Below are 17,423 nucleotides of genomic sequence, written 5' to 3'. Positions count from 1 at the left end.
TGCACCTTGCATGTTAGACACCAGTTGCATGATTCATACCATAATATTAATGGAGGGCTTAAAAGTTAAAACTATACAATTTTCCCAAACACTAATGTAATTTTTGTTGTTGTTGTAGTTGTAGGTTTAGTGATAGACTTTAATGATCAGGACTGTAGACTATGTTGAGCCACTTCTGCTTCTACTAATTTAGTTCTACTAAATTTAGGTAGAAAGGGGAAAGATGCTTCAAGCAAACACACACACAGCACGTCGATTTAAATGATTCACATTTGCTTGATGCGTCTATATGAAGTGGTAAACACAATTTACGAAGAGCATAATAAACCAATATTTTAAATTCTGTTAACTTGTCAGCAAATAACATTATTAGTAGTAGTAGTAAAAAAGGTCAAATGTCATGTAAAGTAACAGGCTTCAGATAAAATCAATGAAGGAAAAAATAAATACATGTGGCCGATTTTGATTAATTTATTGAGGATCCATAATTGACCCCCAAAATTTAGCATTATGGCTTCGTTGTTGTAACTTGTCAACAAATAAATTTTATTTACATAATTGTTGAAGACTATACACCAGAAAAAATGTACTGTGAACGATTCAAAAAAATTCTTGTTACAAACTGTTGCTATCAACAATTTCTCTGACAAACAAATAGCAAAGCTCAACCTTAACATTTACCTGCTTGTTTTCTTACTGATTGAAGGTGGAAATACAGTTTTAGCTTTGCATGATCTCTCACAAATCTTCAACATACAAATTTTGACAGCAATCTTACCCAAGTGGCAACCTAACACTTGTCATCCGACAGCACTAGAATCTTATAGATGAACAGGAGTTTTTCAGATCCACTCTTAAATAAGTTGTCAAGTACCTTTTCATCAAGTTGCTCACTTTAAAGACTCTGAACCAGAAAGAGACGATAGCTGCTTACTTTTGTCCAATTATCAAGTTAGAGATTGGAGGAAAATCTTAAGAAACCTATAACAATGCTGTATATTTCCACCACAAATCACCCGTTAGGAAAGACCCAAATAAACTATCAAATGTTGCACTATATTCAGGATGAAGAAAGCAGAATGCACTGCATCAGGGAGAAAGCATAGTTCAACTACTTGTCAAAGCATAAGTTTCAACATATTATCATAGAAACTTATGCTTCGCCAGGGTCATCTATCATCTCATTTCTGTTCACTCCCAGCAATGGCTTCATGTTGGCCTTCTCAACCGTAGAGACTTCATTTTCATCACCTTCATTAAACTTGTCCACACTTTTCAGGAAGATCCCTGTAAAAGTAATACAATTTTCATTAAACTCCATATTATTTAGTTTTCATCAACAATCAGATAACTTTTCATTGACTTTCTTATCCAGTCATCACATCCCTGGGCTTGAAAGACGTATGATGGAACATTATCAAAGATTAACTATGTTGCTCAAAATAGATAACTTGCTGATGAATGAATAAACAGTACAACTCTCTTTTTTTTGTACAAAATAAATGAATTGTACAATTTACCATGCCATGAATTTTTTTTTTACTCAATTAGTGACAGTATTTAGTCCAAAAGTGGTACATTTTTTTTTACTCTTTTTTTTTTTACTCAATTTTTTTTAACTATATTCAGGTAAGGCTTCTTCTACTAGAATTATCCAGAAGTTGCTCAAAAAACACTTGACACAATTCACCTTTGTCTTGCTTATTGGGGCCTTAACAGATTACACTTGAGAAAGTCAAGTTAGAACAGGCATATCTGGTAAGCGTGGCTTGGATAAATACTGAAAAACAATTTGTGGTATCTTAAGAATGAATGCTCATATTAATAGCTTCAAATTCTACCTTTTTTCTTTAATTAACTTCAAAATCAGTAGCTTCACATTACTGTGAAAGCTTCTTAAAGTATATGAAGCCAATCATGATTCTGGAAAACAAAGCGATTTACTATAAAAAGATAAGACAAAGTTTGGCTCCAAACACTGGAAAACAAAGCGATTTACTATAAAAAGATAAGACAAAGTTTGGCTCCAAAAATGTTTGGAGCCTTAGGCTTCAACCCCCTAATGGGAAGATGACATGTGTCCCTGTCAACTCACTTAACCACACTTAACTCAACCAACTAAGTGAGTCATGTGCATTGCACATGACAAGGACACATGTTATCTTCCTATTGGGGGTTGAAGCCTAAGGCTTCAAACATGTTTGGAGCCAATCCTTTCCAAAAAAAAAAATTCTTATCTGTGCTGAACAGATACAGCAGTCTTGCAAGTAGCCACTTCAGGCAGAAAACACTAATATTTAAGACTATCTATCTATCTCCATCTACCCCACCAGGACCCTACTTTGACCCGGACCAAAACAGGGTAACTGCCTTTACATGTATTTACATATATATACAACTAATGCATGTTATATTGAATTTAAAATTTCTTTCTTTAAATTTTTTAAACTGTTCACTAAAAAAAAACAAAATATTGGAGGCTTCAATTGAAGCCAAAGGTAGAAACACTCATATCATCACCTCTGCACAAGCTGTTTAACTGATTCTGTGTCACTCACCTATAAGCCATATTCCAGCAGCAATAAACAGAATGGATGTCAGAATAAGTGCTGTTTCCCTCCAATTGTTAACATAATCCTGTGTATGAAATTTATTAGAGCCAAGATGATGCCATCAAAAAATATTTGAAGATGGAAAAGGCTAAGGATGCAAAGCAGGAAAGGAAATCAAACTAGAAGCCTTTAACACCCCAAGCTGAAGAAAGGAATTGAAAGGACATTATCAAACAGTGAAAATAATGATTTTACTATAAAAAATGTTGTATACAGTGCACAAGGCTCAATGTTTTCCGAGGTTTGAGAGGTGGTTGATAGGCTGCCTTACTCCAAAGATGAACAAAACGATTTAATTAAAAAAATTTCAGCATATAAACAAAAAGCATCCAAATGTGGAGTTGGTTATCATGTTATGAAGTAATGAGGTTTTCAATAATGTGGGAGTTCAACAAAGAAACCTCCACAACCTTGAAATCAAAAGAAGGTGCATTTAATTTTTCTGACCACATTTGATAAAACCATAGGTTTGGTTAGAGTAAGTTTTTCATGATCAGGCCGAAAGACATCCTACTTTAACCAGATATACAAGCCTAAGAATTTCTTAAATGTGTTTTTCTAGCCTCCTAATTTCTAAAACCTCCACTGGGCCATCTCTGCTTCACTATTTTGCATACACATGCAAATGGCTTATGGGAACATTAGAATATTTTTATTTTTTTAAAGTAAGCTTATCAATAAAGGATAGCTCCAAAAGAAGAGACTCCTAAAAATTAGGGCATATTACAGTTTTCCCCCTTAAGTATAAGGTAGTTGCAATGTCCGCACTTTAGTTTAAAACATTACAATGTCCCCAATCTCTCCACTCCACCAAAATTGGGACATTACAGAATGTCATAAGCAAAATTTCTTAAGCACCCAGAGAGTAACTTTTATGTTTATGAAAAAGGTCCAGATTTCATATGAATTATCAACCTAATGCTCACTAATACCACATCTAAAAACTACTTTTGCCAAAAAAATAATTTAATTAGGAAGCCACAAAGGACCAAAAAAGTAGCAAGATTATTTGTCCAAAGTGGAAGATGCTACACCTTTCAGCACAAAATAAATCATAAAACAATGAATATTATTTAATTATTTATTGGAATAATTTATGCATGTTAAAGAGACAACCTTATATCAATGACATTATTCTCCCCTTCCTCTAAGATGTGAATCAAGAGAGTTTTGAAGACGCACCTGAAGGACCCCAACAAGAGGTGAGGAAGGCACATCACCAAAGATGTGGATTGAAACAGTCGACATAGCCATAGCTAATGGCCTCATACTTGGTTTGACACAATGGAGACACACATAATTAACAGGAGCCTGCAAAAGCAAAGAGTTGCAGTGAAGGAAATGTGAAAATCAAATTTCAAAATATTATTTCAGAATAAAAGCATTCTAAAAATTACTGTCAACTTGCACTATATATATATTTATTTATTTAAAAAAATCAGCCATTAAGTAAAGAACAACTGCAAGCCCAGCTAATATGACAATCAAATTTTTAACCAAATTCACAAAATTATAAATTTACCTGAGTGACAAACACTAGTAGCTCACCCACTGAGAAAAGAGGTATAAAACCATACAAGCTTCTAAAACAGAAGGCACTGAAACAAAAAATTGCACCTAGAAATGTAGCTCCAGAAAGAAGCTGTTACAGGAATAGAGGAAGTTAGAATATAATAAATAGTACACAAGTTATTGTCAGAAAATTCAGATATTAAAAATGAAAAATGAAAATTTTACATTTATTTTTTTTGATAAAAAAAAAATAAATTTTACATTTATAACAAACAGCAGATGACAATCTCCATCAGTGCATGTACACAAATACAGAAGTCACAAAAATCATTTTCTGTATAAAATTTGGCCATTTTCAGGATTATATTATAAATAAGATATTCGATATCACAATAAAAATTTGCAGAAATAAGTTAATTTAAAATAAAGAAATAAAAAATAGTATGAGCTTTCAACAAATAACTATTGAAAATCAATTCAAAGTTTCAAACTAATTATGTTGTACATAACCAAAACCAGAAATAAAATAAAGAGATTAGGAAATGCTTAGTAAGAAACCTACAACAGTTACTTGCTCAATAATAAAGTGAATGTCTGTGTTTTCATGTGCGTACATGTGATCATAGGATATGAAAGAAAATTAAGATCCTAAATACCCATCAAAATCAAAATATACAAACATGCCCAGGCAAATGGTATTTAAGAAAACAAAAATGAAAAACATAACCCCCCCACCCCTCCCAAGAAAAATAAAAAATAAAACTCATGCAAGCTTAAAAGCAACTAACAGTGAGATTTGGGGTGGAAATTGTAAAGCTTTTTCAAACTTTTGCAATTATTGCAATGAACAACATGGCTCAAGTAAATTATCCGCAAATCCATTAAATGAAAAGTTCAAGCATTTATGCAAGTATGCAACATCAACAAACATTATATTTGTCCAAGTGTACTTATGTAAAGGTTGAATAATGTCTTATTACTCACAATTGTAGTACAAACTTAAAATTACAGTGTAATCAGCAGCTGGGATATCTAAGAATGCATGAAGATGTCTTTCAAGAGCCATTCACCTGCATATTCCTTAGATGCGACATAACTCACCTTAAAAGCGTTAGAGATTGTGGCACCCATATAATCCAGGAAGAGGCCTCCAGATAACGTCCCAAAAATTCCACAAACGATAGTGATCCCTCCAAACAACAAATCTGCATCACTCTGCCAAGAGTCTCAATTAACCACAAGGTTGCTATTATCACTAAAGGTCAAAATTAACCGGGAAAAAAAATTCCCAGATGAAAGGATAATAAATGGAAGTTAATAAAATATTTATACCATATGATAAATGTTATAACCAGCCTTTGGTCCCCAGTATGAGTATGCTCCAATGACAAAGTTGTATGCTATGTAACCTACCAACCAAATGGAAAAGAAAATAATAACAACATAAACAAATATTTAATATATAAGATAAGTAACCTGATAGCCACCACTCTATTAGAAACTCCAAATAAAACTAACAAAGATCATGATCACAATTATGAGCTCATTTTGAGTTGATACTTTTCTAAGTTTGTATCTAAATGAAGAAACTGCAATCTTATGCAGAAAATGAGAAAGTACCTAAAACATTCACAACATAAACTTTATCCAGCAAAAGCACTTTCATGTCTTCTGAAAATCTAGAAAACCGATTCATAATTCCAAATGCACCCTCTGACCTGAAATACAAAGATGAGGAAACAATTAGATAGAGGAGGATGGTAAGGAGATGAGATGTGTATACTCTTTCTATTTGCAACAAATTTTTATGAGGTGTCAAAAGACATCAAATGGGTTACCAGACATACAAATGGAACTTGAAAAAACTCTTATCCCTTGAGATGGATAACTAGGCATAGCAATGGACAAAACAAATAAGAAACCTGCATTGCCATGAACCACCTTAATGGCACAGGCCCAACTGAAACTTAAAATAATTAAGCTCAATCATAGTCGTCAAAATGAGGATTGGTACAGTGAATATTAAAGAAGTGACTCCAGCATCCTTTTCTTTCTTTTTTTCTTTTTTTTTTCCCTCTGTTAGGTTCTCCAGCATTCTCACTCTGTAAATACAATATGTGACGTAAAAATAGAAAATGATAAATTACCAGTTATCCCAAAAGCTTAAACTGTTAAAGAAGAATGATTTTAATCATTTAATCATTATTCTAACACTCCTCATGTGTAGGCCCAAACTCCCCCTTAATAAATGAGACCCAAGAACAAAGCCTTAATCCCAAAATTTTGAATCCTGAACAAACTAACCCAGGTCAGCATATAATCTTTTCCACCATTCTATTCTATTCAAAGTCATACTTTCCTAATCACTCTCCTTTGCTCATCACCAATCAAGGGCCCAACATATGGGATTTTTTTATATAAAAAAAAAAAATTGGGAGGTAGAGTGGAGATAGGGTTCAAACTCAGGAACATCAACTCTAATACCATGATAAATTACCACTTTTCCAAAAGTTCAACTTGAGGAAAAAATGTGAATTTAATCATTATTCTCATAGAAGCGTTATGTTATTTGTTTCTTTTCCTAGAGACACTAACAAGTCAATTATCTTTCTTATACTTATAGCTAAAGTTCTGTCTTTCAACATGCATTGTTAACTATACTCACCCAAAAAAAAATCTAAGTTTGAGGTGCTTTGACAATGAGTCTTCAGTGAGGACAAAATGAATACTTGGTACTTAGTTTTTTGTAGCGGTGTCTTTCTTAAAAAAATTTAAAAATAATAATAATAATATTTTTTTTTTTTAACTTTTCTTGTTTTGGAACTCTCCCTCTGCTTTTTATAACATTAGTAGTATTTAGTTCCTTTCCCTTCACTATCTATATATTTCTAAAAGGAGGCATAATCCAATTTTCCTCATGTTAGCAAATGCCAGTACATGTACAGCCATATGTAAGAATAAAAGAGGCATGGAGAAGCACAGATGCAAGAACCACTTACTCAGAACCTTTATCAGAGGCTTGAGCCATGATACCTTCAACACGAACCGCATCATGACCATTTATATCAGAGACCTCTGAATCTACAGTTGGGAACTAATTAGCACTCAGTGAAGAAGCTTTATATCTAAGAAAACCATAATGAATAGTTTTATCATAAAAAAATTAAAATAAAAAAAAAAGAAAAAGAAATTGAAACATGTAAAGAACCAAGAAGCACAGAACTATGTTGCAAAGATAAACACTTCCAATGTGATGCAACCAGCTAGATATGATTTTTCAAATTAATATTTCTTGAAGTCTGGTCAGTTTATTGTTTAATCCTTTATGTTATAGTTTGTGTAGAATTTAAGTCAGTCAATAAGTCCTAATTTGAGTCAATAGTCTTTTATGACTTTTTGATTGCATGCTCATGGAACTAGGGGAGAGTTATTATTATGCAAGCTGTCATTAGAAAGTGTAGTGCTATTTATATGTCAAGTATGGGCTAATGTAAGCCATCTTTTACCCATTAATATATATATTTTAGAGAATCATTCTCTAAAGCCCTATTTACTGAGTGTATTAGTTATATAATATCACCACCAGAAACTTGCCTGCACTTACATCCTAGGCACACAAATACTGCATTACAATAAATCAGCATCAAAAACTGCTTTCAAATCGGTTCTGTAAAACGTATGCTTCCTAAACACACACACACACACAAAATTTACAACGGTTTACCCATTTCGCAATTCAATCCCTAAATTTTTGAATTTGTCACTAAGCTACGCTTAAGTTTGTACTAAAATGAAATAATTAGGGTTCCATCCAAATTAACTGATTTTTCACACATTTATGTGTACAATTTTCTGAGTGTAGCTTGAGAAAAATACCCCATCTAAATCAACCCTTATTTGAAAAATTACAAAATACCCTTTGTGGTTAACCTATTTTGTAAGTTAGTCCTTCAAATTTCAAAGTTATCACTAAAATACCTTGTAGATTGGACTAAACTGAACTCGTTAATTTTCTCTTCATATCTTCCTTCTCTGTCCTGAAATCTCACCCCTCCTTATGTTCATCATGTTCTCTCCCAACTCACCAAAGAGCCATCAAGGAGTGGGTAATGGGTTTGGGTTTCAAGGTTTGGGTGACCGACCGTTGATTTATTAAAAAAGGGGCAGCAGCTTGAGGATTTTGCAATTGAAGGCAACTCTTGTGGAATTGGGTTCACAGATCAAATGGATCATCAGTTTGGTGGTGGCAACAACAGCTGAATGGATCAATTTTAGACATTAATGGTTGAAGGGCAGGATTTATAGTAGTGGGTTAGGGTTGATTTTGGTGTTCCATGGTGTAGGCTATGGGCATCGGGTTCTAAAAGGGAACCAGTGGGTTTTGGGCAGCTATGAGGTCTTGAAGAGTGGTGAGAATTCAGGAGACCATACGCCAGCAGTAGACAGCAATGGAAGATGCCAATGGGGTTGGTCATGAGGAATTAAATATTTGCTCAAGTGATAAATATGTCCACATTGTAAATTTTATTAAGGTTAAATTGCATATTTAGTCCACAAGTCCACAACCCTTCACCTTTGTTTCATAATCATCCCTATACTTCAAAATGTTTTAAAAAGGTCCACATAGTCAACTAAAAACTGATGGATTGAAAATGCAGGCATACTAAATGGGATTCATGAAACTAGTGTCACTTTGACAATGTGGAGCCTATGGCATGGCATGAATTTCATTTGTCAAGTCAGAATTTTCTGTCCATTAGATGATGATAAAGATCAGTTTGAAAGTATAAGGTCTAATTTCTAAACTGAAACATTTTAAAGTCTAAGGACAATTTTGAAATGAAGTTCAAAGGTTGATGACCAAATATGCAATAGCGTTTTCACTTTAGTGCAAACTAGAGGGTGGTTTAGTGTCAACTTCAAAAATTGATCTCCAGCTGCAGGCCTTATTTTCCTTAAAAAGCACGTTGCGGGTCAAGTGTCGGGTTTAAGGAAATTCTAACAGAAAAAACCAACCTGACCACATCTTTAATTCATATTTATCTCTTCTTTTTCTTTTCTTTTTTTGGCTAAGGTAAGCTTGTTGTAAACTGAGAATCTAACCTTATCTCTTATTATTATTCTCATCTTTCTTTTTCTCATTTTTAATAGATTACCCCCTCTCTCAGACTCTCATCTCCCCTCAATCTTCATTCAAGTTGTGAGTCCATGACTTTTCTCTTAATCCATGGCGTGAGTTTTGCAACTCAACTCTCACCCTCCTCACATACTGGTAAATCTGTGTCTTTTCTCTTCTTAAACTATGCTTTTCTCACAGCTATTATCTGTAACTCTATAATTTGTGGTGGTTTTGGGTCCTTATGACCTTGGGTTCCCAAAGCATCACATGATGCAAGCTCTTGTTAGTGGGGACAACCTCATCTTTTGTTTTTTGCTTTTGATGAGCTCGAAATAAAATCTTGTAAATATTGATTTATAAATTAAATGTATTTTTTACTCACAAAATTAGATTTTTGTTTTTGGAGTACATTTCTATGGAAACATGTTGTAAACGATGACCTGCCTAGGGCTCAACCATCCACCAAGTGGTCAGCTACGGACAATTTTGCCTGATCCATCGATCGACAACAGGTGGGAGAATTCTAGGAGCATCCCCTAGGGAGAGGGGGTAAATAAGAATTATTCTGTCACCCCACTATTAAAGACCACTCTTCAATTAAGCATAATAAGAACTTATCCAAAAAAAAAGCATGATAAGAACTAGATTATAGTTTCTTGCCAAAATGAAATTGTATGAGCAGTGCTGACAACAAGAAGAAGAAAAAAAGTGATAACAATAAAAATAATGACAAAATATGCAATACCTTCAATTACAGGCGAAGCAATTTCAACAGATGTTGATGATGTTTTTGATTCAATAGGAGAAAATCCTGTGGGTACAAGCTCAATACCATTACCAAGTTAATATTAAACACAAACACACACACACATATAGAGTGATGCATCCCAAAAGAAGTACCTTTTAGTTGCAAAGGTTTCATCACAAAACCAAAAACAGCAAATGGAAGCATAAAAATGGCCTCTACCCAAAATGCAAATCGCCAATTCAAATAGTCTCCAACCTAAAAATTAGCAAAATCAGAAGCCTTTAATGATCACACATATCCAGAGTCTAATAGAAAAAGCTGCCACCAAGTGAACCAACATAAAAAATGTCATTAAAACAGATTAAAATTTAGGGGAGCCAAAGAGATAAGAACAGTGCAGATTCTTGGACCTTTTTAATCTTGATTACTGAAACCAAAATCACATAAATCAGTGAAGGTTCTCTGATCTAAAAAATCTGATAATCCATTAATAACTGGCCAAATAGTAGAAAACTAACCCTATCATCTTAACAGGGATAGTCCGTCATAAAACCAAAACAGGGTCCAAACATCAATTTGGAGTTTTGTGGGAACCTTCAACAGAAGCGAGTACTAACATATACACCTTGCAGGAAAGAACACAACAGTGCTTTCTCCTTTTGGTTCATTGGGAAAAAGGGGGACATAGGAAAGGTGAAGGCAGGAGGGCTAAGGCTCCAGATAAAGAGCAAACAGCAAGCCATTCAGTACTAATTAGAATAGGAAATTGACTTCAGCAGTGGTATTATAGGCCAACCAAATTTGCAGGTAATGAAGGAAAGGGCTATTCACAAAACAATTTTTGTCTTGAACACCATTAGTAATCACCTCATCCAAAACTTATCAGTTGACATGGTGTAGCATTTAAAGAATATTATAAAAAATTGCAAATATATTTTTAAAAAAATTTAATCAACATTGTGTAGCACACAAGGCTAATTTTTGTAAGCTAAATAAGGACAACCAAACCCACCTTCACAAACAAAGACAAAAGAAGCTGCAATTTTAACCAAAAAGAGAATCATAGATACAGAATCTGGAGGTTTAGCTACCCAAATATGAAACTTACCAATCCACCATAAACATAGCCTAGAGCAACTCCAGCTGGTATACACATGTAAAATGTTGCAAGCCATGCTGTTTTCTGGGGCCATGACAAAGAATTATATAAAATAAATGCAAAATCAGCAGATAAATAAATAGAAAATTCTAAAAGTTCAATAATAACTTAAAAATAGAAACTAAAAGATGAAGCAAAGCAAACAAACCTGAGCAGCAGGAGCATGATCATCTATAAATGGAGCAGCAAGACTTATGAAAGAAGCCTCTCCGACACCAACCAGCCTAGACAGACAACTCGCATGTTAAAGTTCACAATCTAGTACATGAAGGCGATAAAAGGCACTAAAAAAAGTGCAGTTCTTGAAAGCAACAGTTTTGTTAAACTTACATGCGACATATTGTGATGGACCAAAAATCAAAGGAACAACCACACCCAATTACAGCCAATGTCCAAACAGATAACCCAACTCCAATAAGCCTAAAGGGATTGTGGCTGCAAGTGCAATGATGTGCTATGTATAAGAACTTGGATCCCAATAAGGTAAATGATAAGACACTGATATTATTTTAGTGAGCAACTTATATACTACAGAAGGTGTTCACCTTTTTGACAAGGATGCAAATATTGGAGATGCCACAAGAAGTCCTACCATAAATGCAGAAGAAAGAACACCATCTTCAAAATTGCTCAAGTTGAATTCTCCCCTGCAAGAATAATGATATGATAAGCCAAAGAAGACCAAGATTTTAAGGAAACAAATTCTGTAGCATATCATAGCATCTAAAAATTTAAATAAATTAAAAAAAAAATCTATAGCATATCAAGCTTCAACTACAAGTCATAATGTTGGAAGAGGATGATTGTAAAATTTCAGCCAATAGATTAAGAACGGTTACATCTTCTCCCGAAATTTAGAATGTCATGGGGGTGTGGGTGTAGGGGAGGAATGATTGCAGTGTGTGTTCATGCATGAAGGCTGCCAGCCTGTCCATGTACCCATCGGCGGTAAATCTTACTTTACTAGTCATAAATAGACAAAGAATTGATATCTGGTATGTGTACGTTATGCATGCATATATAGCAAGCACAAATCCAACAAGAAGCATAAACACTACACCCCAAACACTCCTTTTATTTTTATTTTTTTTGATAAATAATAAATTTTATTAAAAAAGACTGCAATGAGCAAGGGCATGAAGTAGTAAAAGAATTACAAAAATTATGCACAAAAAGATAAAGAATCTAGAAACACAGGAATGGAATCACAATGAATATAGCCCCACACACGAGACCAATGAAATAAAGTGCTAGAAAAAGTTGCTAATAATTGGCTTCTGGTGCATTCCACATCTTTGGATTTACATCGAATTTTATTAAGAGCACCCTGAACAGTCAAGCATTTCACAGATGTGAGAATCTTATCAAGAAAAAGTAAGATTAATTAATACGATGGCTGGCGCCATTCAGATCAAATCAAATGGCAGTCATTTTAATTTCATATAAGAATGTATATAAATAATACCAAACTTCTAGCTTAAATAGAAAATTAAAAATATGCAAATTGGATGAAGTAGTTATTGCTATTTATTACGATAACAAATCATTGGTTTAACTGAATAACTAAATAAAATAAATAGAACTTACTCACATGCGCACCCACACACACACACACATACATAAAGTTCTATGAGAGACCTGAGAAAATTATCAATCTTGAAATGTGATAAAGATTGTATCATAGAATATGCCAATGCACGCGTACACACATGCACATAAAGTTCTATGAGAGACTTGTCAGATAAAATATGCCACTATGTGTGCATACAATTACTTCCTCCATCCCCTACTGCTGGTTTTGTTTAGAAAATGCAAGGTAACATCATTTAATGCATTGTATTTTAAATTAAAATATGTAAGTTTCCAAAACAACCAACTTTAATTTAAACTCAAATAAAGAGGAATATTAACCCTTCAAATAATGAAAAGGGTAATTTGAAAAAAAATTAACATCATCTCCATTGACTTTTCAAAGAGGAGAGGACCATATTTTGGGACATCCCAAAATGGAACAGAAGGCCAACGAAACGGGACAGTGGGATAAATATTTAAATGCAAATATGCAATCAAGCTTATATGGAAGAAGAAGAAGACAAAATGGCTTGAATTCCTTTGAAATGTAATATTTTCAAATCAAGAGCTATTACAATGCTTTTCATATGGGAGTGGAAAAAACACTTTCAATGGCAAAGCATTCCAAAACATATGAGCACCATCAAGAGAGGCTTTTTTCTCTTGGTGTGTTGAATGGGGAAAATTTTGACAGCAGATGATCTCAAGGAAAGGGGATTAATTATCATGGATTAGTGTTATATGTGTAAGAGCCATGAGGAGTCAATGTCACATCTTTTCCTTCATTGTGATATTGCTCAGGATTTGTGTTCCTTAGTCTTTTCTTCCTTTGTATACTTCCCATGTATAAGGGTCACACAACTTTTTGTGTTTTTTTAATGAAATTATTACAATATAATGAAAATTTAGAACATAAAAATTTGGTTGGCATTGCATTTATTTTTAGTATCCTTATACCTTGTTTGTGTCTTTGGAACATAAGCATGTATCTTCATGAGCATGGAAAGAGACAAATACATAGAGAGGGTGTGGTGGGGAGAGGTAGAGTACACATCATTCATGAGCTACATCACTATTTGTTGTTTCTTTTTTATGTGAAAAGAACACATGCATACAGTGGATCTTGAACCCGCCTTTAACCAAAGTTCATTTGCTTCACGACATAAACACTATCCTAGTCTTGGATGAAGATGAGTTCCAGCATATCATTTCAAGTTTTCATTTCCAGAAATTCATTCATAGCCATCTAGGAATTCAAAACCCTATAGTATCTTAATAATATTTTATAACATAATAAATTGCAATAGTTACAAGAGTTATTAATGGTACTAGTAGTTATCATATCTGAAAATAGTAAGACATGGGTGCTGAATCTTTCTTCTTCTTCATTTTAACCCCTTTGCTGTACTGGGAATATGGGACTTTGAATTTATCTACATAGGATTCATGCAAGTCTAACTCTTAGCAAGCACGACATAATGTGTCTCGTATTGACTTCATAGTAGGTTAACTTTATTTCCCTGATGAATTGTGTGTAAAATTTGTAGTTGATAATTACATAATCATACAAAATAATTCCAGTAGATCTTACTGAATCCCGCTACCGGAAGTGCAAGTTCCACCATCCGTGCAAGTCCCAAGACTACCATTTACACCATTGCTTGCTATTGCACCTCGATCCACATAATTTATCATGTTAATTACGCAGAAGATCGAGAGTAACCTGCAAACAGAAAATAAATCCTTTATCAACATATGCAGGAGCCAGTTTCCAAAAATCTTCATTTTATTTTTTCAAACAAAACTAAGCATTAAATCCCAATCAGCAAACATTGCAATCCAAGCTGAACTTTAATTCACACAAAATTCAGCTTTCCTTCCTTATGATTAAATGTTTGCATTACAGAAAAAATATATATATATATAGTATCATAAATTAATTCATTAATCAATCATTCACTCCATTTCCTAAAGAAATTAGCAATAAATACGTAAATGTTAACATGTTTTCTTGGCAACCAAACAGAGATTATAGTTTTCGAAAAGCAATCAGACATTAGAAAACACTGACACGCAAACCCTAGAAATTTGATGTAGTTGAAAACGAGAATATTTTTTGCAATACAGAATTGAAAATACGAGAAGGTCTGAATTGTGTTGTACCTTTTGGGGGTGAACCATGAAGGAGAAGAAGTGGGAGCTGAGTCGTCGTGTTTTAAGGGTTTAGTGTCCATTTCTTCTTCGTCTTCGAGATTGGAACGGTTAGGATGGAGTGAATCCATTTCTTAAGGGGGAAGTTGTTTTTGTTGTGATGGAGGATTGATTTTTGTTATCTGATATTTGAGATATATATATATATATATATATAGTTTTATACTATTTTGTTTGTTGTGTTGTTCCTTGGTAGTCTTTGTTAAGCAACGCAAGCATCCTCCAGGTACAGGCTGCAACTCCAAGTCCAAGGTCCACGTTGCTCCCTCATGACTATGAGAAAAATACAATTTTTCGGTAATACACCTCAACATCTATTTTGTTATTTGGTACCCAGTAAATAAGGGATCCCTATTTTTAAAAATCACATCAAACTATTCCTATAAATGATTAATTTATCTTCCTAATAATATAGAAGATTGTGATTAATTTATTAAAGTAGTCTGATATAATTTTTTTTTTTTTTTTTGATAGCGTCTGATATAGTTTTTTGAAACAAGTAACACTTATTTATTGAATGAAAAATTCCAAGATAAATACTGAGTTAGTATTACCGAAACATGGTAGTTTATCCATCAGTCATCCGTATACCCTCCAACCGATACACTCTCTGTACCTGGACTGGTAGGCGCTACCAAGAATCTTCTCTCAAATAGTAAAATGTTACACTGCAAAGTCTAAAGAGATGAGGTTTTGGTAATTTCATTTTTAACTAAAAATGAAAATTATTATGGGTTCTGGCTCAAAAACCAATTGGTATTCTTATAAATAAAATTAAAAAAAAAAAATTTTTTTTTTTGGTGGCGCAGACCAATTGGTATCTAGGGGATCTAAAGAATTAAAAATAAAATAATAACTTATGGTTTCGTGCAATTTTAATTTTGGTCTTGATATTTAAAATTTATTTATTTTAACCCATATATTATCATTGTTGAATGTTTATATGCAAAGGTGTGGGTTACATTTGATATTATTTTTAATATCATTATTCTAATTACTACTACTTTTTTTGGATAATGGGATAATTAGGAGATTTGAACTATAAAAGTCTTCGCTAAAAATACCAAATTTGTCAATTAAACTATAAAATCATTGTACATAAACATAATATCATATCATAGCTATAAAGGCCATTTTGCCCATTCCATTGATCGCATAGACATATCATATTTTAATACTTGAAATTTGGATTCCATATCATATCATATTTTAATACTTGAAATTTGAATTGTTTCTATTTTGGTCTTTTCAATTTGGGAATTTCATTTTTGTTTACCAAGTTTGTTCATTTTCAAAATGATCATTGTGAGAGTCAACAAATCAATGTTATTTCATTTCTCTCTCTCTCTCTCTCTAACTTTACGTCCATATTAGTCATTGACAAGAATGAAATGACTATTTTGAAAACAAAATCAAACTTAGTAAACCAAAATGAAAAATCTCAAACTTAATAAACCAAAAAAATAAAAACCATCTCAAACTAATAAAGGTAAGTATAATTTAGTCAATATATATAAAATGAAACATTTCACCATTTGTTGATTTTTTTTTTTTCTAATGCTATCAGTCATTACATAAATCTTTGAAAACCCACTTATTTTATTTTATGTTATTATTTTAATATATAATTTTTAATTGGGTTTTAAATTTATATGAACTAGTCGCAAACTCTTGCAATGTGTAGAAAAATTTGACAACTTTTTTTTTGGGTTAAGTGATAGATGAAAATAGTAGACAAGACTTATAAGCATTAGTCTCAAATCCTTCTTAAAATGATGTGATTATTTTCTAATAAAGTATAATTGATACAATATATTAGATTTTTTAACTAAGCTATCTATATTTTTTATATGATAGTGTTGTAAATTTTGTAATTTTTTTTTTTAAGGAAAATAATGCATTTTGCATTCAAATATTATAAGGCAAGATATTTTGTAAATAATGCAATGTGTGATTGGAATTTGTTTTTAGTGTTCCTTACAAATGGTTCATCATCTATAAGTCCTTAATAAACTAAAGAGGAAGCAGATATAAGTAAATCTATTACTTATATTATTAAAAAAAAAAAATACAAGACTTTCATAACATTAAAAAAATGTAATTTTATCAAGAACTTACTAACACCTTGTTAAAAAAATGACATAATTGTTAATGAAGCAGCTCCCAAAGCATCACCAAGGCAGACCAAATGAACAAAAGTGAACCTAAATGGACCAAATTGATTGGAAGGGAATAAATGGACCAATGTGTACTGAACCGAACTAAATGAAGTAGAATGAATGGACCAAATGGACTGAACGGACCGAAATGAATTTAAGTGGACCGAATGGACCAAAGTAGCCAGAAATGGACTGAATGGACCAAAAAGGACTGAAATGCTACACTGATGAGACTCAACAATAGCGTACGAATTAAATAAAGAATTTAGGTATTTTTATAAGGAATTTATTTATTCATTTATTCTGAACATGAGTAGTTAAGAAATCCATT

General features: G+C 32.8%; 1 protein-coding gene across 3 annotated transcripts; it reads right to left on the bottom strand.

The window, feature by feature from the left end:
* Positions 1-466: 466 nt before the first annotated feature.
* Positions 467-15,143, bottom strand: LOC115994891 (probable sphingolipid transporter spinster homolog 2). 3 transcript variants are annotated; one of them, XM_031119215.1, is made up of 16 exons: positions 14,886-15,111; positions 14,314-14,445; positions 11,696-11,797; positions 11,481-11,585; positions 11,299-11,374; positions 11,100-11,174; positions 10,144-10,246; positions 9,989-10,054; positions 7,124-7,205; positions 5,745-5,842; positions 5,457-5,533; positions 5,226-5,339; positions 4,135-4,254; positions 3,795-3,923; positions 2,559-2,637; positions 467-1,287 (listed from the first exon to the last, which is right to left on the bottom strand). In XM_031119215.1, exons 1-16 carry the CDS (start codon positions 15,002-15,004, stop codon positions 1,154-1,156), a joined length of 1,611 nt encoding a protein of 536 aa, XP_030975075.1. In that variant the 5' UTR covers positions 15,005-15,111; the 3' UTR covers positions 467-1,153. The 3 variants fall into 3 exon arrangements, with proteins under 3 accessions (XP_030975075.1, XP_030975077.1, XP_030975076.1); XM_031119217.1 differs by lacking the exons at positions 14,314-14,445; positions 14,886-15,111 and adding an exon at positions 14,291-14,309; XM_031119216.1 differs by lacking the exon at positions 467-1,287 and having other exon boundaries at positions 2,556-2,637; positions 3,729-3,923; positions 14,886-15,143.
* Between the last annotated feature and the right edge of the window lie 2,280 nt (positions 15,144-17,423).

Source organism: Quercus lobata, chromosome 6 (genome assembly GCF_001633185.2).
Source record: "Quercus lobata isolate SW786 chromosome 6, ValleyOak3.0 Primary Assembly, whole genome shotgun sequence".
In the NCBI taxonomy this organism is placed as follows: Eukaryota; Viridiplantae; Streptophyta; class Magnoliopsida; order Fagales; family Fagaceae; genus Quercus; species Quercus lobata.
This window is presented reverse-complemented; position numbering and strand designations above follow the sequence as displayed.

Coding starts and splice junctions, on each gene's coding strand:
- LOC115994891 (XM_031119215.1), bottom strand. CDS start 15,004: ATGGATTCACTCCATCCTAACCGTTCCAATCTCGAAGACGAAGAAGAA. Junction 11,798..14,313: donor ACTTCCGGTAGCGGGATTCA/GTAAGATCTACT, acceptor TTATTCTTGCAG/GGGAGAATTCAACTTGAGCA. Junction 5,534..5,744: donor TTATGTTGTGAATGTTTTAG/GTACTTTCTCAT, acceptor TTTGGTTGGTAG/GTTACATAGCATACAACTTT.